The sequence below is a fragment of the Diplodia seriata genome (genome assembly GCF_021436955.1).
Source record: "Diplodia seriata strain FDS-637 chromosome Unknown scaffold_6, whole genome shotgun sequence".
In the NCBI taxonomy this organism is placed as follows: Eukaryota; Fungi; Ascomycota; class Dothideomycetes; order Botryosphaeriales; family Botryosphaeriaceae; genus Diplodia; species Diplodia seriata.
This window is the reverse complement of record NW_027117313.1, coordinates 1,917,801-1,942,739: the sequence shown is the minus strand read 5'-3', so window position 1 is coordinate 1,942,739 and position 24,939 is coordinate 1,917,801. Positions and strand designations below refer to the sequence as shown.

At 54.5% G+C, this 24,939-nt stretch overlaps 8 protein-coding genes across 8 annotated transcripts; 2 read left to right on the top strand and 6 right to left on the bottom strand.

The window, feature by feature from the left end:
• Positions 1-1,500: 1,500 nt before the first annotated feature.
• LDB19_3 (Endocytosis regulator) lies at positions 1,501-2,852 on the bottom strand (the record flags this gene model as incomplete). The annotated part of the gene is made up of 2 exons (XM_066777906.1): positions 1,501-2,749; positions 2,845-2,852. 2 exons carry the CDS (start codon positions 2,850-2,852, stop codon positions 1,501-1,503), a joined length of 1,257 nt encoding a protein of 418 aa, XP_066632001.1.
• Positions 2,853-3,950: 1,098 nt separating this feature from the next.
• SLS55_006476 (uncharacterized protein) lies at positions 3,951-4,759 on the bottom strand (the record flags this gene model as incomplete). The annotated part of the gene is made up of 2 exons (XM_066777905.1): positions 3,951-4,156; positions 4,219-4,759. The coding sequence occupies 2 exons, from the start codon at positions 4,757-4,759 to the stop codon at positions 3,951-3,953; spliced, it is 747 nt and encodes a 248-aa protein (XP_066632000.1).
• Positions 4,760-6,640: 1,881 nt separating this feature from the next.
• SLS55_006475 (uncharacterized protein) lies at positions 6,641-7,064 on the top strand (the record flags this gene model as incomplete). Its single annotated transcript, XM_066777904.1, has 2 exons — positions 6,641-6,871; positions 6,930-7,064. 2 exons carry the CDS (start codon positions 6,641-6,643, stop codon positions 7,062-7,064), a joined length of 366 nt encoding a protein of 121 aa, XP_066631999.1.
• An 892-nt stretch (positions 7,065-7,956) lies between these two features.
• On the top strand, positions 7,957-10,116 carry SLS55_006474 (uncharacterized protein; the record flags this gene model as incomplete). Its single annotated transcript, XM_066777903.1, has 4 exons — positions 7,957-8,553; positions 8,618-9,018; positions 9,070-9,356; positions 9,410-10,116. 4 exons carry the CDS (start codon positions 7,957-7,959, stop codon positions 10,114-10,116), a joined length of 1,992 nt encoding a protein of 663 aa, XP_066631998.1.
• A 222-nt stretch (positions 10,117-10,338) lies between these two features.
• On the bottom strand, positions 10,339-12,801 carry SLS55_006473 (uncharacterized protein; the record flags this gene model as incomplete). Its single annotated transcript, XM_066777902.1, has 3 exons — positions 10,339-10,359; positions 10,414-10,474; positions 10,526-12,801. The coding sequence occupies 3 exons, from the start codon at positions 12,799-12,801 to the stop codon at positions 10,339-10,341; spliced, it is 2,358 nt and encodes a 785-aa protein (XP_066631997.1).
• A 657-nt stretch (positions 12,802-13,458) lies between these two features.
• SLS55_006472 (uncharacterized protein) lies at positions 13,459-14,512 on the bottom strand (the record flags this gene model as incomplete). The annotated part of the gene is made up of 2 exons (XM_066777901.1): positions 13,459-13,898; positions 13,960-14,512. The coding sequence occupies 2 exons, from the start codon at positions 14,510-14,512 to the stop codon at positions 13,459-13,461; spliced, it is 993 nt and encodes a 330-aa protein (XP_066631996.1).
• A 4,094-nt stretch (positions 14,513-18,606) lies between these two features.
• On the bottom strand, positions 18,607-19,158 carry SLS55_006471 (uncharacterized protein; the record flags this gene model as incomplete). The annotated part of the gene is made up of 2 exons (XM_066777900.1): positions 18,607-19,066; positions 19,151-19,158. 2 exons carry the CDS (start codon positions 19,156-19,158, stop codon positions 18,607-18,609), a joined length of 468 nt encoding a protein of 155 aa, XP_066631995.1.
• A 2,919-nt stretch (positions 19,159-22,077) lies between these two features.
• Positions 22,078-23,053, bottom strand: SLS55_006470 (uncharacterized protein; the record flags this gene model as incomplete). The annotated part of the gene is made up of 2 exons (XM_066777899.1): positions 22,078-22,814; positions 22,879-23,053. The coding sequence occupies 2 exons, from the start codon at positions 23,051-23,053 to the stop codon at positions 22,078-22,080; spliced, it is 912 nt and encodes a 303-aa protein (XP_066631994.1).
• Between the last annotated feature and the right edge of the window lie 1,886 nt (positions 23,054-24,939).

The window sequence follows — 24,939 nt, the reverse complement described above, 5'->3', positions numbered from 1 at the left end:
CCACTAGCAAAGTTGGTATGGTAAAGTCATTCCAGGTGGCACACTTCGCTGCTCACAATGGCACCACAGGTCTCAAAAACCGAGCCACTACCCTTCGGTGCAGCAGAATTTCGACACCAGACGGGCTCCCTAGGCCAAAATCTCATTTCAGCATCAGCCCACGGGGAATCAAAAGGACGAATATCCCATCCTTGAGCTACCGGGAACACCCAGCGCGTATTACGACCGACAGAATGCTCTCGTTATTCACGCGCGCCGAACGCCCGGAAGACCAACGCATGCCACACGTGATACTAATTAATCACGAATTTATTAGAGCCTTCGCATCCGGCTCATGTTGGTCTCTCCTCTTCATAACGTATATAAGCATCCGCGAGCGCATCTTGGAACGACCGAATTACCACCAATTCATGCGATATCATATGCTCTCCCTTCCTGGATTCTTCGCCCTAGGGACTGCCTTTCTCGCCAGCTCCGTAAATCTGGTGCGGATGGAATTCGAGGGACAAGAGAAGTCACAGGAGCGCAGCTGGAGGCTCATGAGTGACCCCGATCAGGATGACTTTTGCTGGTCCGTTCTCGGCGGCGCTGGCTTGGGACTGGCAGTAGCAATGGCCAAAAGGAATGCTCTTCCACCGCTACGGCTGGGAAGAAAGTTGCTGGGTGGTGCGGCAATAGGAACCTTGCTTGGACGAACGTATCATGGGTCCAAGGTAGGGTTAAGAGCTGTGAACGCGAAACGGGAGGCAGTAGAATGATGTCCCGCATGGATTATTTGAAGGTTCTCCTGAGGTTGGCGCAATCGAGCACTCGAACATCGCAATGGACGTTTGCTAGCTGGAACATCTCACGCGTTACGACTACGGTCGAATCGGCGTTCTTTTTGTAGTGGGCTTTTCGAGGACGGTAGTCTGGATCCTGTCAGCGAGTATATGCTCAAACTTTTCGGTTGGCCCAAAGCTGTCCCGCTTGCTGTTCTTGGTGTGAATGGTCGAATGGGCCTTGCCGATCTGAGATTTGACTTTGTACGACAAAGTCGACTATGCGAGAACAGTTCGTTATTAACAGTTTAACAACGACAAGGTCAGGAAGGGTGACTCATGAATCTATATTGGTATCCTCAGCCTGCGGAATTTTTCCCCCATGGAAAGGAAAAGTTAATCGCTTGTTCCATGCTCGCTTCCTCATCAATCCTGTGAATCTTCCCTCCTGCTTGACATGACTTTAGCCCTGAACATCAAAGTTACATATCCGCCAATCTTCAAAGTCACTATCGGGCGGCCTTACAATATCCAGGGTATGTTTGAGCAAGCTGGACTCAAGCAAAGTTGGCATGGCCTTGGTGCAAAAATGGCGATATAAAATAAAAGATGAGAGCGAATAAGTAATATTAAAGTGAGTGGACTCTCACTCGCTGCTGCATCGTTTCGCAGCGCCAACTTCCGCATTGAGAGAGGAATTTCCTTTGAAAAAAATCTCCAAGCAACCCGAACTTTTCTGCTACGAAGCATCGACAACCGACTCATACGACGGTGGCGAAGCCGCCCCGACAGCACCGAAGTCCACCCCCGACAGCCTCGACAACCCACACGCTCCACCACCGATATCAGCACAGTGGCTCCACTCCGACACCACAATCTCATACCTCGCGCCATACACCTTCGGAATGATCGGCCCCAAGCTCAACTGTTCCCCCGTCACGCCATCCACCCTTATCTCCTTCCCGGTAATCTCCAGCACTAGCGTATGCGACACCGAAATCGCGCGGCCGGCCCGCACGTCGACCGACGAATCTCTCCTACTCTCCTTCTGCACCAACACCCCACAACCGTCGCCGTCATCGTCCTGCAGCAACGGCGGCGGCCGTTCGGTGAGATGCTGACACTGATACCGGCCACCATCACCACCATCACCGCCACCACCACCACCACAACTACCACTCCACGCATAGTCCGGCGGCCGCTCCTCCGCATCATCATCACCACACCCCAATGTGTCAGCGTGGTTTTTTTGCCGCAACGTGCACGCCATCCTCGCCTTCTCCGGAACGGTGATGCCGAACGCGATCTCGTCGAGCCGCAGCTCGGAGATGTGCGAGCCGTAGAGCGCGCCGATCTCGCTCGGCGTGACGTGGTGCTCGCCCGAGGCGATGGCGCGGACGTGCTGCTCGTGATTGGGCTCGTGTTTTTCTGAAGAAGTGCTGGCGGTGGCAGCGTGGCGATGGTGTAATGAGGAGGAGGGAGAGTAGGAGGGAGAGAGGATCTGGGTGCATTCTTCGACGCGCCACTGGACTTTGTGCACGCGCAGCCAGCGATCGGCGGTGTTGAGCAGCGTCAGGCGCGCGGTGCAGGTGTCCAGCGGCCGGAAGATTGCGGGGATGGAGAGCGAGGTTGGGACGTTGCAGTCGGGAAAGCGGCGGCGGTAGTCGAGCGTGGTGAGGCCGATGGGGAGGGCGAGGAGGCGGCGGATGTGGAGCGGTTTCGAGGCGGTGTTTGAGGTGGTGGAGATGGCGGTGCTGGTGTTGATGGTGGCGGAGATGTGGTAGGAGATGTCGGCGATGGGTGTGGAAGTGGTGGCGGGAAGATGGCCGGGTATGACGACGGTGAAGTGGAAGGCTTTGAGGCCTGAGGAGAGAGCGGTTGTCGCAGGATGTGAAAAGGACCAGCGGTCGATTTCTGTGGTTTCCTCGGCGGTGAGGTCGTTCCCGGTGCTCAAGCCGAAACATAGGAAGCTCGTGGGGGACGTCGGCCTATGTGTTTTGAACCTCGACGTTTGGACGAGAGCGAGGGTGATTGAGGAAATGGTGCTGTCTGGGGCAGACGAGAACTCGATTTCTCCTGGTACGTAGACATCTGAGGCTTCCGAAGGGCTATTGATTAGAGGAGGAAGCGGGTGTGGTAGAGCGATGCGGAAGACCATATCCAAGTCGTTCACGCTTGGCGTGGCTCACAGGATCAGCCGGTGTTGAAGGCTGTCGTCCTTTGGTAGCTAAATGAAAAAGGAGTTCTGCGTTATTAACAGCTTAGTCCTCAGGCCTTGCGGTGAACATCCAGCATGCAAACGCGCGCTCACCTACTTTGATTTGGCTTAGCGAGATATGCGCCATCCTCCACGGGGCTTGCAACGTCGCAGCCGCCGCTAAACCATAACAGGCAGCCAAGGCTCAAGGCACAACCGCGAATGGAAGTAGAGTTAGTGGCGATGGAGTGCTGAACACAGGCGATTGGCCACTTTCGAAGCAGCATTGGGAGGTTGACGTGACTGGCCATTACCAAGCAGTACGGAAGATGGACGTGATTGGCGACATCCAAAGCAGCGCGGGAAGTTAACTAGCGGCCGTGCTTGATAATCATACGCGTCTTACACGATGACATCGCTGAAGAAAACACGCATCGAAGACGAAGCGTTTGAGCTAAATCAGACCGCGCATTGAAGCTGCAGGAGCCTCTCTCCCAACTCCTTTAGCACAGCGCGAACGGCGTTCGATTGATGAAAAGGAACGTGGAGAATGTGTTGCTATTCTTACGTTATTTTTATTGGATCCGGTCTCTAGTGCGCGCCTTTTCGCGCACAGGTCTCACGTACCACCAGGTCACAGAAGATTTGAACCCTCTGAACCCTGCCGAGGATACTACGTTATTCCTATGTATGGGAGAATCCGTCCGTTTGAGACTCAAAACGTACATCTGGACTTTATGTTCAACCAAATACATAAGTAGGGTCCAACATCTCTGTGAGAAAAACATGGGCGGCGACGTGGATATTTTGTCGGCATCGCGAACAGCACCAAACATAACCAGTCAGCAACCCAAAGAGAAATTGATCTATGTGGGGGAAGGTTCTATCATGCTTCTGCGGGAAACGTGTTTGGCTTTGTGAGTTTCACATCTCACCCATCGTCGGGTTGCTACACGGTAATATATCCACCTACCAATCCTCAAGGCGATATCTCACGCGAGACATTTACCGGGGAGCTGGTATCCCACCGCGGCCCATGCCTCTTCAGCCCTCTCTTGCAATTGTAGTTGATCCTCCCTAGTCATGCGAGTACCTTGGCGGTGCTTGAGAGAACCGTCAGTCTCGACGAGAGGTGCCTGGTCGCCGCCGTTGGAGGCGAAAGTGTAGCTCCTAAACTCCATGTTGGCCCATCCCGTGCCTTGTGTGTGTTGAGTCAGCAAATGGTTCAGGTTATGTCATGGAGTTGAGACATTGGCTTACCGTCGTGCCTATCAAAGTCCGACCAATCCTGGGTCAAACTGTGCAAGAGTCCGCCGTGCGCTACAACCACAATGTCACCCTCCTCGTTCGCCAAATCTCTCAGAAAGACACGAGCGACTCTGCACCGCTCCGCGATCGCCTCGTGTTCCGGCGCCCATGGGCCCTTTTTGCTGTTCCAGCCTTCCCGCACCAAGCTGAAATCCGTTGGCTGGCCTGCGAACTCGCGCTCAAGCTCCACCCTGTCACTTCCCGTGTCGCACGGCAAGTCGCTGTTCTCTTGTATCTCCGGAAGTGCGATGACTTTGATGCCGCGGCTTGCAATCACAGAGCGGAATGCGTAGAGGGCGGTCCCCATTGTTCGCTTCAGGGGAGAAGCGACAATGGCAGCGACACCATCATGGTGGGGAAACGCTTCGTGGAGTTCCTCGCATTGTTGCATGCCATAGTCGGTGAGGAGAGGGTCCAAAGGAGAAATGTCGTTGTAGGTCGTTAGGTTATGGTATGCCTGAGCATGGCGAACACAGTGAATGATCGGAGACATTTTTCGGGATGGGAGGGGAATCGGATTGATGGTGATGCGGATCTGGGGCGGGTGAAAGGTGGTAAGTAATCCAAGTAAAAGGGAGACCGCGGCGCCCGACAGATAGATTTATCTGAGCCTTTTCGACCCCGCTACGCCACAATTGTTTGTAACGACCCCATTTATCAGCATCGCACTCATGGCTTATTCCGCATATCTGCACGTGTGGATGCACCTGCGGGCCATCCCAGCCGCCGCCTGCTTACGTGTGTTGATATTGACGAACGTCCGTCCTCAGTTTCTCTTAGACTTGTCGATGAAACTTTCTTTACTGGTCTCCGGTGCACGCACGGCTTGTCTCCCGTAGCGCCCGTCTCCCCCGCTCCGTGGTGATCTGTACATGTGTCTTGGCTTCCTATCTCGGATTAGCGTGGGGCTACTTTTCCTCCGTTCGGCCCCGGATCTGTGTCTTTAAGTGGACACGTGGGGTAATGCTTGGCTTGAAAATCGAGCAGCCGTTGCGCAGAGACATCATCTCCCTCTATGCGCAAGCCAAGCAATATGCCGCTTGCCGTTCAAGATTGACACGATAGGATCTGAGAAGGTGTCGGCGATATCCAAATCAAAAGGTTTCAGAAGAGAATCAAAGATTTGCATCAATATCACTGAATCAACGCTGTTATACATGCCCTCTAAATGTCCACTATCAGTCCCCGAACCGGACAACCGAGCACTCAAAGGGCTGCGTGAAAGTCGTTGTCCTTTTACCTACTTTTACCGTGATATCTTACCCCCAGCTGCATCCATGCGGATCGCTTTTATTGGAAAAACAAAAGTCAGAATAACGCAAGTTACGATTGTTCTTGTATCGTAGGTTTAAGGTTGAGGGACTGGCATTTTACCATCCCTTAAGTATTGGTTTGGAGCCATGCTGGGCCGTGCTCGCCTTGTTACTTGAATAGGCAATTTCGAGCGGCAGGATTAAACACACTAAGAGTTTGCTGAAAGTGTCGCCTTGGAAAGCTTAGCTTTGCTATTTCCGTCCATGAAAACGGGCACCTTGCTCTTGGAAGATGTTAGTCTGAAATTCCGCCCAGTATGCCACAGAATATGGTGCGGAATCCGGAGATGGCTCGGAATCGCATCAATTTTGCTGGAGAATCTGCCGCGGGGCCCGAACATTGGCAGGGATGTAGGATCAGCCCGGGATTATTGGACAAAGTAAGCTTATCGGTTTATAGTAACTCAGCCTCGATTCCATCATTTGCGGAATGACCCAACTGATAACCCATTTGGCACCTATTGGAGAATGGAATGCTGGCTTGTCTACCGAAGGGCGCGCAGGATCGGGAACCGACACCTCGCTTAATCAATGATGAGTCATTAGTGGATGTACAAGGCACTTAAAGCCCGGCGGTACAATGTCACAGGCGCGGCCCATTCTCAAAGATCAAAATCATGACCCCAAAATCCAAAGTCCAGCTAATTCCTTGGGATCCAGAGTCCCCCGATCATGTGCAAAGACTCGTCGAGCAGAGGTTGCAGTGTGGATGGCATTCCTTGAGGGTTGCCTCGAAATGGCGTGACGAGCAAAGGGCCGGGTTCAGATGTCTCTTTTGGATCGTAAGTTGGTTATGTGCGCTGATGGGACTTGCCCTCCGCCGTTCGAACAATTGATCGAAATGTTGAATAATGGTAGTCGATTGACTAAAACCTGATTAGTGCTTCTCACCCGACGATCCTGAATTGAAAGAAAAACTTCACCTCCATCGGACTGCTCACCCAAAGGTCCGTAGCCAGATACTTGGCTTGGATTTTAATGTCGTTCTGACTTGTTGACAGGAAAAGAATGCCATACGGGATACCGCATCTTCATTCCGGGGCGTTGCCAGAAGTCCCTCCATGGCTGAAATCCACCCAATTGGCCACATTGCTATCGACGCAGGGTGCCGGGAGGCAGAACCCTTGAATCTGGACCTACCCGACAGCGGCGTCTACTGGATCAAGACCTTCTACATATCCAAAGTGCTCCAGAGAAGCGGTGTCGGGAGGGCGGTCATGGACATGATCGAAACCACGGCGACCGAGGCGCCGCTCTGTGCGCGAGTGCTTGCGCTCGACACGTTATTCAAGGTGGGTCTGTTTGGTAGGTGTAGCGCTGCCGAAGATTGTGTTACTGATTCCTGGCCAGAATAGCAACCACGAATGGTATGCGCGGAGAGGATACCGTGTAATCAAGGTTGTGCAGAATTTTTACCAGGACCCAGACCCCGAGGGCAAGATTTGGGATACCAAGACTGTGTTCATGAGGAGGGACATCAGCTGAGGTGGCGTGAAATGTACATTTGAACACTTGTTCTAAGGAAGCATCTCTCGACGGCATCGTTTCAAGAGGCTCTGCAATCATCCTGTCGGTTGTGCGCCGCTTTCGCAAACTGGAACATGTGTTGTTCATTGTTTTTTCTGATCGTGACTAATACCTTGAACAGGAGTCAGCGGAATAACGGATGCAAGGTCCAACAAGATGGGTATTGCGTCGTACCAAGTGACAGCTGAAGCCATGTCAGCCATGCGGCGTGCCATTCTTTTGGCGAAAAAGGCACCCAGCCGCCGCGAGGCTCTAGTTCAATGCTTACGCGCAGTTGTGCACTTCCAGGAATAAGGCCAAGTGCTGCTCATGATAACATGAGGATGCCTTCTGTGGATGTGACGCGAGAGGAGCTGGCCGTACGGGAACATCGCAGTGAAGGAAGCGCAAGGTCTACACTTGTGGCTTGTGATCGGAAGCTTGAGTAACATCTCTTAAATTTGCTGCCTCGTCACTGGCGCAAGGCTGAGGAGCAGCATGAAGCCGCTTTTCCGACTTGGAACAGGCGCTCAATCGATCCACATGGCTTCCATCTCACGAAGGGCGGGGGATTACTGGAGCAAATAACGCCTTGTGCGGGAAGCATGACTATTCGGTCGCACGCAGGACACGCGAGAACGATTGCAATGCGCTGATTGGCCAGTGTAGAAGGCCAACCTATACAGGACTCAGCTAAGGCAGCCAGTGGCTTGCTGACAGCATCCGAAACATAAGCCACAAAACGGGATGCTAATATTAATGCTCTGCATGCGGCTACATTGTGTCACCGGATACCTACCCATCACTGATAGATGTAAGCGCATGTGATGAGGCGCAGCCGGACGAAATGCCAGAGCCTCGCCGTGTAGGCATGGTAAGTAAGTATTTAAAGGCTCTCGAGGGCAAAGAATACTGGACCGGCCTACCTTCCTATTCGCGGACCGAGTCCCGGGTTCTTTTCACCAACCTCAAAATGGATCATCCCGAATACCAATACCAGCCCTCTTTCCTGGAGCGGGTGCTCGTGAAGACGTTCCACTTGGTCAACAAGATCATACCATGGCACAAGCTTCCCGGCGCAATCGGCGCCTTGAACCTGGATGCGCTGCGCATCGAACTGCGCCAGTACAACCTCTACGACGGATACGCGTCTGTCGCCGCGCAAGGAACTCCCGGCGACACTCCGCTCACGGACGAGAGATTCCTGCACGCTCGCAACTCTGATGGAAAGTTCAACTCGCTGGACCAGCCGCGCATGGGCAGCAGGTGCATGCGCCTTGGAAGAAACTTTCCCCGGAAGTTCACCGAGAAGCCCAGTGAGGAGGAACTATGGACACCGAATCCCAGGCTCCTCAGCGAACGCATCATGGCCAGGGAGCCTGGAGGCTTCAAACCTGCTACGTCTTTGAACCTCCTCGCGGCGGCGTGGATACAGTTCCAGACCCATGACTGGTTCTTCCACGAGGCGGTACGTATGAGGTTCAATTTTGCTCTATGTCGAGTGCCACATGCTGACTACAAATACGTCGTAGAGTGACGATTCTTTCGATGTCCCTCTTCCTCCGGGAGACGAATGGCCAAATGGAAAAATGAAGTTGCCGCAGACGAAGCCTGATGACATACTCGACATCTCCGACGCCAAATGCCCGGGGTACAAAAATGTCGAGACCGCGTGGTGGGATGGGTCGCAGATCTACGGCCCAACAGAAGAGGTGACGAGGAAGTTGCGTGGCGACAGTGCGGACGGAAAACTGAAGCTGGTCCCTATCGAAGGCGGCGTGGGATACGTCCTGCCGCGCGACAAGTACGGCGACGTCGAAACCGGCTTCTCTAATAACTGGTGGACCGGAATGGAAATGTTGCATACGCTGTTTGCGATGGAGCACAATGCCATCTGCGACATGCTGCGAAAGGCATATCCCGACTGGACGGGGTGAGTCCCTTGTGCAGCCTTCGATCGATTCATACCTGACCTCCACTGTAGGGACCGAATCTTTGACAAAGCTCGCTTGGTCAACTCCGCCTTGATGGCAAAGATCCACACGGTCGAGTGGACACCGGCGATGCTGGCTCACCCCGCTTTAAAAATATCCATGAACGCGAACTGGTGGGGTCTCGCCGGTGAGACTCTGAACAAGATTATTGGTCGAATCTCAAAGACGAGTGAAGCCATCAGCGGCATCCCTGGGTCGACTGTCGACCATCACAGTGCGCCATACTCGTTGACAGAAGAATTCGTGTCCGTATACCGGATGCACGCTCTCATACCAGGTATCTTCCAAACCCCACCTCCCTCGTGCATCTTTGCCAACACCAACTCGCAGACAAAGTCGCCTTCTTCGACGCCAACAACGGCGAGCACCAAGAGAGCGTCCCAACCGAAGACCTGACCTTCACACACGCCCGCCGGCCCTTCGAGGACGGCCTGTCCTTCACCGACGCCTTCTACTCCTTCGGCATCAACCACCCGGGCGCCATCACGCACAAAAACTACCCCGACTTCCTCCGCAACCTGACCACGCCGGACGGCCTGCGCCGCGACATGGCCACCGTCGACATCCTGCGCGACCGCGAGCGCGGCGTGCCGCGCTACAACCAGTTCCGCCGCCTCCTCCGCATGGCCGCGCCGGCGACCTTCGAGGAGCTGACGGGCGGCGACGCGGCGCTGGCGCGCGAGCTGTCGGACCTGTACGGCGGCGACGTCGAGCTGGTGGACGCACTGGTGGGCTCGCAGTGCGAGCCGCTGCCGGCGGGCTTCGGGTTCAGCGAGACGGCGTTCCGCATCTTCATCCTTATGGCCAGCAGGCGCCTGAAGAGCGATCGCTTCATTGCTGGCCAGTGGAACGCCGAGACTTACACGCGGGAGGGGTTCCGCTGGGTGCAGTATACGGATATGAAGGATGTGCTCGGACGCCACTTTCCTGGCCTGAAGGAGGTTTTGGGGAAGAGCGAGAATGTGTTTGCTCCTTGGGAGAAGCTGGCGCGGTCGAATGGCTACACTGGCGTCGAGACGAATGATCCGAGTGCGTAGGTTAGTCCCTGCAAGTAGGGAAGTGCTGGACTTCCGTTTGTTGCCATCCTCTTTCAACAAGCATTATGGATCCAGAGTGAAGGATAGTGCATATAACCTGGGCATTCACTTCACACCTTCTTTCCCAGCGGTTCAAGATAAATGTAATTTTGATAGCACCGTATAGGAACCCATCCCAGAGCATTAAATGAGGAAGGTAGTGTCGAGCAACCGAATGGGGTGCTAGACAATCGTAACATCGCTCTGGCATAGATGAAGCCATTTGTCGTCAAACAATAGAGCTACACCCACGCGCACGTATTTTGACTCTTCGCGTTCTTGCACGAGTAAACAGTAGTACTCGTTCCGCTTTCCCATGCTGGTTTCATGTCAGTAATAGCGCCGCCGAGCCAGCTGGAAGATTGCATACCTTACGTGTCCAACCAACACCCAAAAAATCGAGTTGAAGCTTGGCTCATCTCCCGTCTCGTGATCCAGCAAGACCCCTGCAACGGTGTCGTCGTCCTCGAAATCACTGTCGTCCTCATAACCGGTAAAATGGGGGACGAAATCGGACGTGTCGCTCCTGGCGTCCTCCTGATCGCCGTCGTTGTCCTCTGGTAACATACTGCTGTCCTGATGGATGAATCGGAAACGGATGTCGCCGTCTCCGCGCAGAATGTTTTTGAAAACACTCTCTTGTTTCCTCCGGAACTCGTTTCGCCGTTTTTTCCTCAGCTCACCGACCAAAACTTTCTCGTCCAAAGTGTGGAGGTCGGCTCTCAAGTCCAGAAGCTCGTCTTCCGAGTCCTGGCGCCACGCCACACAAGTTGAGCGGTGCGGCGCAAGTAACTGCGGCACCTTGTGGGCAAAGTGGACCTTTCCATCTCGGCTTGCCCAGCTCCAGCTCGGCGCTCCGGTTTCGGACAGGAACGTGGAGCGGGAATTGTCATCCACCATCCACAGCAACTGGCAGTGCAGGTCGCCGTCGTAGAAGACGCCCTTGTAGAACGGGTTGGCGTTTCCCGCCCTGATCCGGTCCACGATGCCCGACACGGCGACCAGCTTGTCCGACGCGAACGTCAGCTTGCAACCCGTGTACGTCTCGACGACCTCCAGCCACTGCTCCAGGTAGTCGCTCAGGTCGGATGTTTTGCCGGCCTTGCGCGGCGACAGGGATCCCGGGAAGATGCGGCTCTTGTGGTAGCTCGTCCGGTCGAGCTGGAGGTTTTCGTGCTTGACGTCGGCCCAGCACTCCCAGTACAGCTGCGTGCCGGTGAAATGCAGGGTTCGAGGCGACAGCAGCCGCTCCTGCAACACCCACGCGCGCCCGTTCAACGGCGAGAGATGCGCGTCCTGCACGAAGGAACGCTGCCGCCGGTCGTCCACGAAGAGAGACCAGTGCTCCTCTTCGGCACCATCGTGTGCGCGTTGGGGAAGCCGGACGGCCTTGGGTGCTGGCGTTCTCGGGCCAAGCAAGCGCCCGGAGCTGTTGGGCGCTGCGGACGCGGCGATGGTGAGGTACGAGTTCATGTAGACGTCCGCCATCCGTGCCGCTTCGAATGCCCAGTCTTCCTTGTCGTCTTGGATAATGCACAAGGAGTCGATCCACAGGTAGTCGATGCCGATGGCTAGAGCGGTGTCGACTGCATCGCGAAACAGCGAAGGCAAATCTGTGTAAGGGAATCCTTCGATCCGTTGGCTGAGGTTTGCTGTCTCGGTCTTTACCGGCTGTTTGCCGCCCCAGCAGTGGCTCAGGGCGATGTACTGCGCCCGGGATCCTTGCGTGGGCCATAGTCGCACTGTCGCTTTGGCCTTCACATCTCTGAGATCGAGAACCCTTGTTGGTAGTCGTGGAATGGCATCTTCTGGACAAGGAGGGTTGCACCTGATGTGGCTCTGCTGGCAGCTCGCAACCCACTCCCGGACGAGTACTGAAAGCACAGCGAGACTTGGCTGTTCCGTGAGGGGTAGCCGGAGCGGGAGGGCGCCGTCCGAAAGCTGCACATGTTTACCTGCCAGCGTAAGCAGAAGACCCTTCTTTGCAGTGGAAGATAAGGATGGAAAAGACCTACTAGAGTCGGTGAACGCTTGCAATGACCCAAGTTGATGCCACCTCATCCACTCGTCTTCATCGGTGCCCTTGTCCATCTCGAAAGTCATACCGCTGTAACTTGACCGCGCGAGCCGTACCCGCACCGGGCGAGGCTCATCTTTCTCGATCCCGAGATATAAGAAGAAAGTCTCAAACCCGCCTCTGCGGTCGCTTTCAGGCTCGCTGTCTTCAGGGTCCAGGCCGAGTCCGGACGCGGTGACCTCCTCCACGACCAGAGCGCAAAGCTCGCATTCTTCCGCAGATTGAAGAAGCGTCCACACGTTGGGAGTGTGTTGGCACCTTTCGGGACTGCACATTGCTTCGTATGTTATGTTCGCACAGTAGCGGCACAGCTTGCTCGGCTTTTCGTCGTGTGTCAGCAGATTGGCACTCTTGAGTTCTTCGATGACTTTGGCGTTGAACTCGACACTGCCGTCATGATTGCCGAAGTCCTCGTCGTACTCTACGTCAGAAACCTCCGCTTCGAGAGGATATATCGGGTCGTCATCTGGTGCAGTATCCTCGTCGGACTCAAATACTGAATTTTGGTATGGTGAGGAAGGTGCAGGGTCAGGGGCCATCGGAAAAGCTGCGTCTGATGTCGATGACATTGTTGCTTCAATGCTATGGAGAAGAATGGCATGCTCTGCGTGGAGGCTTGCTTTTAAAGAGTTATGTGGATCTCCTCGAATCCTTCAGGCTGACGAGTACGGGCAGGACAGGGTATGGCAAAAGGGTGGGGGCCGTTGGTGATAAGCAATACGTTGCCTTTTTGGCCCCGGTATCCCGAACAACCAAAGGCAAGCTATTAATCTCCCAACTGATTCCACTATTAGAGGATTCCAATATGGCGTGTCTTTACCTTGTACACGAGACGTGCCTGGTCGAAGTTCACAGACTGGTCCGTACAAAGTCCTCGGCCCGAACCGAAGTTGAGGAGCAACCCCGCACGAGAGGATACTAAGCCAATTTTGGAGGGCTTTTTTCGTACCCTACCCAAGAGCGATGTCCTGCAGCATTCTGCTTACGGCTTCTGCGCGTACCACAAGAGGATCGCCGGGTAATTTCGGCGTAGAGATTTTCGACCAGGAAATCTATCAGTAATTCCGTCTTGCCTCCCATAAAGCATCTTTGGTCTCTTATCATTTCAAAAGACAACTACAGAGGCGGCCGACGTTACCACGGACTTCTGGTGGGATTTATATCTGAGGCGCTTATAGTCGCGACTTTCTACACTACGTGAAATACTGCTTCAGGTGCAGTAATACTCAAAGGTAAATTTCACCGGGAGTGACCACTGTCATCTGATGCCATACTTCAGGTCCTACCCACTTCCTGATATTCTTCGAAACAGCCTCGTCGTCGACCTTCCTAAAAGGCTCCGGCACGTACTTGGTCGCTTCACTGCGGTTCGACCCGGTGTGAGGCCAGTCCGAGCCCCATACAAGCTGCTGCGGGACCTCCTGCGCAAAAGCTCTAACAAGTTGCTCCAAATCATCATAGCCACCCTCGGTGAGCTTCGACGAGCGGTACAGTGCAGATATCTTCACAAAGGCCTTCCCACGCTTGGCCAGGTCCAGAAGAGATGAGAAACCTGGCTGCGCAGTCACGTCGGTACTACCGTTCGCAAGCTTCGTGAGGCCTCCCATGCCGCCCTGGTGATCCGCAATGACCGGAATGGGCAGATCGCGGACGACGTCGTGGATGTCTGGAGGAACTTGGTAAGCAAGTGTACGCAGCAGTATCGCACCCGGGGGCGGGGTGCTCACAGTCCCAGCTGACGCCGGACACGAGCAGCTGACACTTCCAGTTGTTGAAGCCTTTGACTCTTTCCACCGCTGCCGTGATGTTCCTGCGGAGCTCCTTTGCTGCCTCTTCAGAGTCCGCGCCCTGCGTGTTGATGCGGATACCCCTGACGCCGAGTGCATTCATCTCATGCAGCTCTTGATCCGTCGCGTTCTCGGGATCGATGACGGTAATGGCGCGAAGCAAGCTATCGTGCTGGGAATAAGAGTGGTTGCGAAGGAGATCCAAAATCAAGGAGTTATCGGTTCCGTACGGTGACGGCTGGACGAGCACGATGTTTTGAGGCGAATCCGTCACGGTGAGATTGTCGTTGAATGCTAGTAGCTCGTCGTATAATGCTGAGGCGGGCGTGTATTGTCGATCCGGCGAGTAGGGGTAGCTCGGGTCGAACACGTGCACGTGCGTATCCCAAGACTCCGCCGGGAGATGCCAATTGACTTCATTGCTGGCATTCGAGGGACTTAAACTGTACGAAGAGTCAGTGCTGTCTTGGGAGGTGTCGGGGTTATGGACCATTGGATGCTTGAATGTGAACCAGTTGCGGCCGGAACTCCACCAGAAAGAGCCAGAGAAGCGGCAGGCGCCATTTTTTCGTTTGATGTACCGAAATCTATGCCACTACGGCTGGTTATGTATGCGCATAGAATAGATATCGGACCGTCCGCACTTGGCGTTTCTCCACCTGTCGAGGCCAACCCCGCACGAAACCCGGAACTTGTTCCAGACACAGTGGTTTACCCCGGATGCTCATAGCGCTTTATACATCAAGTAGCGATCGACTGAGCGGGGATAGCCCAATGCAGGCAAGATAGATTCAGCCATGGGTATGTTTATAGAGGCATTCTGAAGATGCTGGTACTGACGTTGAGAAGAGTGAGAGTTTACGTGTTGTACAACACATGTAATTAGCCAGCAAGTAGTATGTGAGCTAGTATTTCGAGAAGAGGGCAATTAAATGTTTAATAAGGTCAGCTGGGCCGCCCTCCAATTCCTTATCATTAATGGTAAGGGGTGAACCAATCAGAACCTCCGCACGCCGCAGTAACCCGGAGGTGGCATGGTCTCTATCCAAGATCCTCTTTTCGTCTCTGTTAAATTCTTATGTAAAGTCAAGTTGATATCATATATCTAAGGAAAGAAACGAAAATAAAGTAAACATAAAGCTAAGAGCTTTCATTGGCATAGATGTGCCCCGCCGTGATACTCGCTTCTTTTAATCCAAAACCTTCTTCTTCGTTCGTCTCCCTTAGCAATGCACTGCTTTACTTCAGAATCATCCGTTACCGTGGAGCTATTTAGCAGACTTTCCGTCTCCGGTCCCTTAAGCTGCGCAACGGCTTGCCATGCATTATTGAGAAGTGAGAAGTTCGTCGCACAACCAAAGTACAACGTAGTGATGAGAATCAGGCACAAATGGAGTAGAATGTTTCCCACGACAATAAGGAACCCAGAAACATGCATCGGCTTCAAACATGGAACGTTGGAAACGGTCTTAATCTCTGCGACACTGTCAAATGTTGGAAACCAATCGTAGTATGCCATGCGCAACACTATGGTAGTGAGGGCTTGCCAGGCAAGTGCCGGGTTGCCCGTTTCCATCAGAGCGTCTCAAAAGATGGCGTTAAGAATTGGATTCAATATCAGCGTGGCGACACATGATAACCCGATGTGCTGGTCATGGCATTGTACGTTGTGCAATTTTCGCATGGTGCATATATTTCGTAGTGGTCGACATCATCGGGGATGCTGGAGAATGGCCACCAAATCAAGCTATTGAGGAAGTCATAAGTCTCGTTCGTGGTGAATCCATCCTGTCGAAGGAGACTTGAGGCTTTCGGTGAAGCAGAGATGCTATCAAGACTGGGTACGTCGCCAGCCGTATTGAAGAACCATTGGGTGTGACCTTGATGGGCTACACACAGATCAGCCTGTAGCTTATGGGATGGGGCAGCCACCTACTCACTGTCACGAAAAGAGACGTTGTACATCGGCGACCACTGTTGGGTGGCTTTTTGCAGATGTTCACGCACTCCATCAAAGTCAAGCTCGAAGATACCTCTCTCTGCAGATTTAGGTAAGCCAGCGGCCAGCTGCAGTCTCAATGCTTTCGTATCAAATGTCTTTTCCTTGGGATCCCAACCTATGGATGGCTCGGAGTGGTTGGAGGGCCGTTGAGCAGAGATGGGGAACTCTTGTAAGTGTTTGATTCTGTTCATGAATGGCCCATTGTTGTACCTTGCATATGTCAGCGTGTCAAAGTCTCATGGTGCGTCGAGTTGGCTTTATCACAATGAATCGTAGCATAGGGTTACACCCAGCTTGTTGCCTGCATATGGAAGCCCCGGAGCTTCATTGGACAGAATGTCAAGCCAAACACCGTTCTTTTCTTCTGTGAAATTGTTGACGCGCAGTTGCCATGCTACACTCTCGATGTCACCACTGTCTCCTTCTGACCGTAGTAGTAGAAAGCTGTGCCCCATCTCGACTGGCCACTGCTCGAGGCTACCGTTATCTGGGGCTACCCACCCCGTTCTGGTTGCCGGAGCAGTGGATGACTGCCGCTCCCCTTTGATTAGGTGGTGCTTCATTGTGCTGTTTGAAGTCGGATCGAGGCTGTTGATCAAGCCCCCGTCGGAGTTACTAAAGGAACATGTCTTGAACATTGCATCAGGTAAAACATCCAGGTCATCGATGACGCATTTGAAGAAGATCCCTGGCGCAGTATCGTTATACCGAAGAACTGCTCTAAGCTCTTTGGTGAGTTGCGCTGGTCGGGCGTAGCCTGTGAAATATCCGCGGGTGATGGCGTCGTTGAGGACATTTCCTTGAATGAATTTCCACTTAGTGATGACGGGTCTGACGCAGGCCACACGGGCATCAAACAAAGAAGCGGTGTCTTCAAACTTGTTGACCATGGAGCGTTTAAGCTCGGCTCCGATCGGAAGGAACGCGCGAACGGTGGGCCCGGTATCAACCAAAGCGTCAAGTTGGACCTCAGGAGCTTTGTTCCACTCGGCAAAGGTTGGAAAAGATTGCGGTGTAAATTGCCAGACGTTCTTCCCCCTCTCCACTGTCGATTCGAAGCGCTCGATGAAGTTGCGCATTCCCATCCCGATGGGCATGTTTCCTGATTGTGGAGAGCCTTGCACGGTGCCGGAACGAACATCCCAGAGAAGCAGCGTCGAAGAGAACTGTGACAGCAAGGTACAGGTTGCGAGAACCACCATGATGATGAAAGTGTAGTTGCCTTTACCTCTGGCTGCATTCCTCCAGAATACGGGCAGCGTGGAGAATGGCCCGGTGTTGACGTAGCGTGAAATTGATAGCGCGGGTGCTTCGCCCAAGGATGCGCCATCACCGGATTCAAGAGAAACGCCGGCAAGCATGGCTACTGCAGTGGTAGCCTGGATACCAACCGCAAGCCGGATAGCGAAAGTAATCAGCGTAACTGCCTGGCCGATCCAGCCATTCATCATGATGTAACGCCAGTGGCTATTGCTCTCATTCCCAAACCAGAGGAATGATAGAGCCGAGAGGGAGCCAAAAGTGATGGCCAGAGCCGCGGCATTCGTGATTAACAAATAGCGTCCGAGACGCCTAATGAGTCGAAAGCCTCGTGCTCCATCTTTGATAGAATGGGTCAATTCACCCACCAGAGGGATTCGCCGCGAGTTCTCGATGCCATTGAAGCCGACATCAAAGGCTGAAATACTGCTTCGGCGGGAAGGCTGAAAGCTTTGGCCATCTCCCGGTAGTCCGCGACTGGAAGGTGCACCCGATTGAACAGGTGAAATGTCAAGTAAAGGGTAAGCTGACACCGAGAAACCTTTATTGTCGTATGGTCTGGAAGACACTATGGGATGGCGAGGAAGTCGACAACTGAAAGGCTCGACAAGGGAGGGATAGAGCCAGACGAATCTGAATTGCTGGGTCGGCTTGGATGTACCTACCAGTAGTACAGAGCCTCAGCTCATGCATGTTTGATGCAAGATATCGGTCACGGGTACCACCACTATGCTGATGCAGTGTAGTCTGTGACACTTGAACAAGGAAAGCAAATACATATCGGTGGCGTTTTCGGACAAGGTTGCAGCTGACTGGCAGAATCCAGACTAGACCTATCGCATTCCCTACAAGTGCAAGTAATCCACCATGATAACAATATAGTAGTTCCGAAAGCACGGACAATCTGCGCGAAGCAGTGAAACTATGACCCCAGACTGATGTTCCTCCCCATCTACAGAATCTTTGCACTACCACCCCCGCCACCAACCACAGAACCAGTGATCCAACCCGCCCTCTCGCTCACCAAGAGCCCGACAAGATCCGCCGCATCCTCGGCCGTCCCCAACCTTGCCAAAGACGTGGCTCCAATCACGTGGTCCACAACAGCCTTCGACTGCTCGGGCGACAGACCCTTACAGAACGCTTCGGTATCCGTAGCGCCGACCAGAAGGGCATTGACGGTAGTGCCAGCCATGGACGGATCCTTCCCGAAGACGTCGGCCCAAGTCCGCGTCAGCGACTCCATGGCCGCTTTGGTCGCAGCGAAAAAGCCGAACGAACTACACAATGACCGGCGTCAGTGATTCAAGCGCTAACAATTCCCATCAACAGGGGACTCGCCTGTGCGGCAGGGGGCCCCTGGTCAGCTCCGCCGAGATGTTGACGATGCGCGAGTTGGGCCGGAAGACGCGTTCCTTGAACAGCAGGTCGACGGATAGGACCAGCGTCTGGACGTTGCCGAGCAGGCTGCGCTGCACGTACTCGGCGTCGAGCTCGCCGATCGGTCGGAACTCGTCGTACGCGGCGTTGTTGATGAGGATGTCCAGCCGGCCCCCGAACTCGCGCTTGACGGCGTCGAGCAGGAGCTCGGGCGTGTCGGGCGAGAGGAGGTTGGCCGGCATGCCGACGATTTTCGGCGTCGGCCGCACGCCTGCCGCGCTGTACGCATCGGCGACTGCGTTGTTAGCGTGCTCGAGGTGGTGGAGCGATTTCGGCGAGGAGCATGTGCCGATGATTGAGGCGCCGCGGCTGGCCAGGTGGAGGGCGATTGCACGGCCGATTCCTCTGGAGGCGCCGCTGTTGCCATGTGCACACTGAATCAGCTGCTGTTGTTGAGGCAAGGTTATACTCCCGGACTTCCTACGTTACAATCGCATTTTTGCCGGCCAGGTCCTGGTGGTTGACTTGCAGATTGGCGGCAGTGTCCGTCTTGGAAGCAGTCATGATTGGGCAACGGTGTCAAGCGAGACGTGGATTGATTTGTGGATGTGAATTGACTTTTTGCTTGACTCGCCTTGCAGGACCTTTCTTTTTTATACTTTTACGAGGGGTGTTTGAAAGGAATAGTGGTGATGCAATCAGACAAGGAGTCAAGCCTCAGGCATGACCTCTCTCGGATTCCGAGTCTCCGATTGGCCCGAATGAACCAATCACAGCCTCTACTCACTCGGCCAATGGCTTCTCTCGGGCCCGAATGCTGCGGTTTCCGAGTATTTCAAAGCATGACCATTTCAAAGCACGACCATTTCAAAGCACATTCCTGCAGGTCTTGGAATTGCAGAGATTCGGTGAAGCCGAGATGACGACCAATGGCCGTATACACAAGTTCACGTTAGCACGAAGCTGCTGTATGAAACAGACATGCCAATTAAAATGGCTCCATGGTTCGCAAATGCTTCTGTTTGAATCGATTATTAGCTGAGTGATGATTACGGCTCGAGAGAGAGGACCAGAAAGCATATATCAATGTGTTTTGGAGGTCTCCAATAACCCCGCGACATGTGTCTGTTGTCTCCGCTCAGAACAACAACATCTACATGCCTAAGTCGTCCATACAGATAGTTTGCACCAAGCTAAGCTCACATGCCTTGCAATAGTTCATTCTCATAACATCTCGAGCTCCCCGGAATAATAGATGAAAATGCCGCAGTCCAAACTCCTTGTCAAAAGGTTCACCGGCATCTCTGCAGGCGAGTCACGCTTTGGTGCCACGTGAGTTGTTGAGTATGATTTTACGGCAGAATATATACAAGCCCACGCTCTACAAGGTCGACGAGACATGCCGTCTGTCTTTTGCCATCGACCAACGTGGCCGCGACCATCCACCACCGCCTCGGTAGACCTACAACCGCTCATGGGAAGCCGCCCATCCGCATCACGCTCGACATCCCCCGACATGCAATACTACTACATTGTCATCCAGGCGCGCATAGGGGCGGCGCTACGCAGATGACGACGGCACTGGCAATCAGGGCGGCGGCCTCGATGACTGGACGGCGTACCTCGACTTGGTGGGCCGCGCGGGCACGCCCTCGACTCCGCGAGAGCTCGCGGCCGCCACATATGTCTTCAAGGTGCTGCGGCCGGTGCTGCGGGAGAAGTGGGAGGATGGGCGGCGGCGAGAAATGCTAGCTGCTGCTGCTGTTGCTGAGTGCGAGAGGACGTTGATGTTCCAGGTGGATGGCGTGGCCGAGTGACACATCATGCCAACCTTGCACACGCCCAATGACCCAATTCAGCGAAGTTCAAAGTTCCCCATCTGTGATTGAGTAGCAAATACCGCTTATCATATCATCGGCATTGTTGCTTCCTGACAAGGTACGAGCATGTTATGACTTTCACGCATGTCCCATGCTCCAGTCTCTCCTTTCGACAGTGGCTTCGCGAGGACCGACCGTGATTCGGCAGTAGAGAAGGGGGTGAGGAGCCTTCTTTCGACGTCCAAACTGTTACTCTACTGGAGCCTGTGCATGTTCCTCAGGTATACCACAAACATCTCAGAACGCTCAGTACCAGAAACCGTGATCCTCCACAGCTTGTTCACCTCCAAACCGCATTGAGCCTTGGATCACTAGCCAATCCTCCTCCTCATCCTCCTCCTCGTCCTCGTCCTCATCCTCCTCCTCCCTCCTCTCCCTCTTCCCCCTCAACTCCTCCGCTGTCGACTGCGGTCCCTCCCCGATGATCGAGACCCAGCCAGTCCCCGACGAACTCGCCGGCCTCCACCCCCCTCCTCCCTACACACACCTCTCCACAACCCCGTCCCTCGAAGCCCACGCTCGCCACGCTCAGCCCTTCCCGCTAGTCGCACGGGCAACCTACGCCCCCGGTACCACCGACTGACCGCCGCCGCCGCCGCCGCCGCCGCCCCGCCTCGTGCAGCGCCCCTTGTGGAACCCCGACCGCCCGCCCGTCGCTGACGAAAAACTCGTCGAAGACGCGGCAACACGAGCGTCGCGCCGAATGTTCGCCCCCGGCGCGGGCGATGATGTCGAGCTTCGACGATGCGCAGCAGCGCCCACGACGACGAAGACTACAACGACTGCGGGGCATGAGGTAGGTCCATGGTCGTGGTGGCGAAGAGGGCGAGGGAGAGGCGGTCGACCTTGGGCGAGCGCACGAAACAACACCCGGGGAGGATGGGCGGTAGCGGCAGTAGGGAGTAGTAGGAATGTGAGATTTGTGTTGGTGTTACTAGGGAAGTGACTTCGCGCTTTGTAGGATGGACGGGGACGGGGGCAGTGTGACGTGAAAAGGACCGTTAGGAAAACCAATTTAATGCGCTAATCTGATGTTGTTCAAGGAATCCTGAGTCCTAAGCTGGATTCTTGAATTCGCTCATAAAAGTAGAATATTATTGCGGGGGCTCCCTTAACAAAGTGTATCCCGCGGGGCCTGACACTGACATGCTCTATGCTCGCATTTCCAGCATCCATCATCAAGTGATTGCTCCTGTCTCTTACAACCAGAATAGGATAAACAAAGCCACCCTCTTCATATCTACCCAACAGCAACAAACAAACTATGACCCAGTTCGTTCCCAGCAAAACTGCCCTCGTAAGCAGCGCCGGCAGCAGCGTCGAGTAGAAGATAAAGACTGCATCGCTGACAAGATGTAACAGGTGCGCGGGAATGTGCCACAAGAAAACGGTATATCTGGGTCAATCAAGATCTCAATCACATCCAGGGTGTTCGATTTCATCATTAGCGTAAACAAATACATGAACCCCCCACCCGCATCAAAAAATTACAGAACGACCCTTTTTTCTCCCCTACCCCAACATCTCATTCAATCGTTAATTATCGGGCAAGCAGCTCAACAAACCTTGCAGCTTCTTCAACACAACCGCCTGGTCCTCCGCCGACGCCGTCGTCTTGTCGCTGGCATCGCCCACGCTCACGCTGACCCAGCAGCCGTCCGTGTCGACGACCTCCCTCTCGCGCGGCAGCTCCGTCTCGCCGCCGCACAGGCTGACGTCGGGGGTCGACAGCAGCGGCACCTGGACGTTGATGCGGCTGAGGACGAACTTGAACTTTTCCGCGGCGTTGCACGTCGCATCGTCGACCTCGCCGAAGTTGACGTTGAGGAAGGTGCCGGCGGGCAGGTACGGCGTTCCGGCGTCGATGATTGCGCTCGTCAGGTTCAGCGCGAGGTCGGCGTACACGCTGGCGAACAGCGGCGTCGGGTCGGCGTCCCACGCGGTGCGGTCGCCGCTGAGCCCCGAGAAGGCGAGCGCGGGGATGCCCTGCTCGACCGCGTACACGGCCGAGCCGACGGTGCCGGAAAAGGGCACCTGGATGTCGAGGTTTGAGCCGACGTTGGGCCCCGTGACGGCGAGCTCCGGCGCTTGGTTGTCGAAGAACTGCGGCGCGAAGTCCGAGATGCCCAGGCGGATGGCCGTGACGGGGTACGAGTTGACCCAGTTGAGGCGGGGGTTGGTCGAGTTGGAGCCCGAGGGCGCGTTGGTGTTGGCGGGGCAGCTGTTGTACTCGCACGCCTCGGTGCGGTTTCCGGGGTCTTCGTCGAGGGAGCCTGTGGGTAAGGGGTGTTAGTTGGGATTGTTCTCCCTTTTTCTTCTCTTTTGGGAGAGACGTACCACGACCCGATTCGTTGGTGGCGGGGCAGGAGAGAACGACGTTGTGGCCGGCGGCGTTCAGGGCATCGTTCACCAGGCGCACGTTCTTTTCGGCCCAGCCGTCATCGTTGCCCTGGATGATGCGGATGCCATTGACGGCAAGAGGGAGAGCGACGGCGGCGGCGGCGAAACGCATGATAGCGGATGATTCAAACGAAGGTGGGATGCCCAAACAACGGGTTGGGATGGCGGGTGGATATATTTGTAGTCGCCAGTTAAGGCACGGCAGCGTATAAGCGAGGAGAGGTGGAGCGATGGTTACCTATACGGTACCACGTGCAATGCGTACCTGTCGGTCATGGCATAGGCGAGCACTTGCGGCGAATGGGGAGCGGAGTTGCGCGCGTCTTCATTTCAAGCGGGATGCGTTATACTGCAAAGCGCAGGATCGGCCGTTAGACGAGATGGATGGGCGAAAAGGAGGGTCGGGAACTAGAGGCCTTCGGGCAGGAGCCGAGAACACTGTCGGTTTCACACTGTCGCAAGCCACACCTCCTGTTGTCATGGCGCCTGCCCCCGCTTCGCCTTGGCCGGCTTGGCCACAAGGCTCAGGAACAGCCTGCTTGGACAGCTCGAATAATAAGCAGACACCACCTGCCCACTTTCGCCACTCTCGGCCGGAAGCCGACGGTGGTGGCAGCCCTCTTCTCCGCCCCCATTGGCCGGCACCGCCACGCCTCATTATGAGCGCCAGCCCAGCGAAACGGAGCCGAAACCGCAACCCGGCCATTCAAAGGCCTTCGGGTTATGAAACTATAACAGCTAGCCAGAGAGCCAGCAAACTCGTGCAAATTGCTCGAAAGAAGGAAGTGTTGGTAAAATGCCTCAGCGGCCAAGCACGCCGGTAACGGACAAGCTATCTCGCGTGCACTAGTCTTGCCGAAGCGCCATCTACTTTATCTGCAGGTCCATGACTTTGCTCCGGAGCAACCGTCGCTACTTTCCACTACTTGCCGCACGTGTGGAGGGCCTCAATTTGGGGCGACTTCGGAGATCGGCATCGCCGACATGTGGCTAGAGAGCGGGTGGAGCCGCATGCCGCTAGGAGCAGTAACCAACTAGCTGCTCGTGGCGGATGTGTGGGAGGCCCTGCAGGTGGTCGGCTTCCTTTAATAGGATCTCGTCAGCAGCGAAGAGGAACATCGGCGCTCTGTTGACGATCATCAGCGCTCGAAACACGCTCTTTTGCAGATGCCCCACGCTGATGAATCGTGCGCGCCTTTTCCTCGGTACGAAATCGCACTAACTAACAAACCACAAGCGCGTAGGTAGCATTATCATTGCTCAACGCTCAACAATCACTTGTTCTTGATGCATAAAAGAACAATCAAGCATCGTGCCTGGTACCATCACGTAGCGCGCCAAGAAGCTGATTGCCCAGCAATAGAGTGTTTTCCCTTCCCAAAACGAAATAGTGCGAATCCTTGTGGGAAATAAGCTCGCTCACCAGGACAACCATGTGTGATGTTGCATGCAAGGGTTGAAACAGCGTTTCTAAATCAACGACAGCTTTTTCCCGCTCTCTACGACTGAATTACGTGTAAAGACTCTGCAATGACAGATGAGCAGAGTCACCTGCTCTCATACCGGAATGGGATTCGCTGCGTGTCTGATCCGGTGGTCACCGTGTTGTGATCGAACAACACACTTTTTGTTCTTCTTTGAATACACTACATCTGCTGAACAAGCAAACTACTTCCTCAAGTACAAAATGCCCGAAGCTCCCCTACACCGACCTACAAGCAGACTCCCTATTCGATACACGCGCACGGCGACCAAATACCTCGCAGAACCGCCACTTACATTACGAAAAAGTATGGCACAGGGGAAATGCTGCCGTTGTGGCGCCTTAAACAATTCTGAATCGTGGACATGTTGGTGCTGTTACCACAGCCCACACCCACGGGGCTGTGGGTGTATCTGATACGATTCGCAGAGGCCAGATCCGCCGCCGGATCAAGCACACGATTTACGTTTCTGATGATGATTATGCGGCCGATCGACGCAGATCTACCGTGGAAG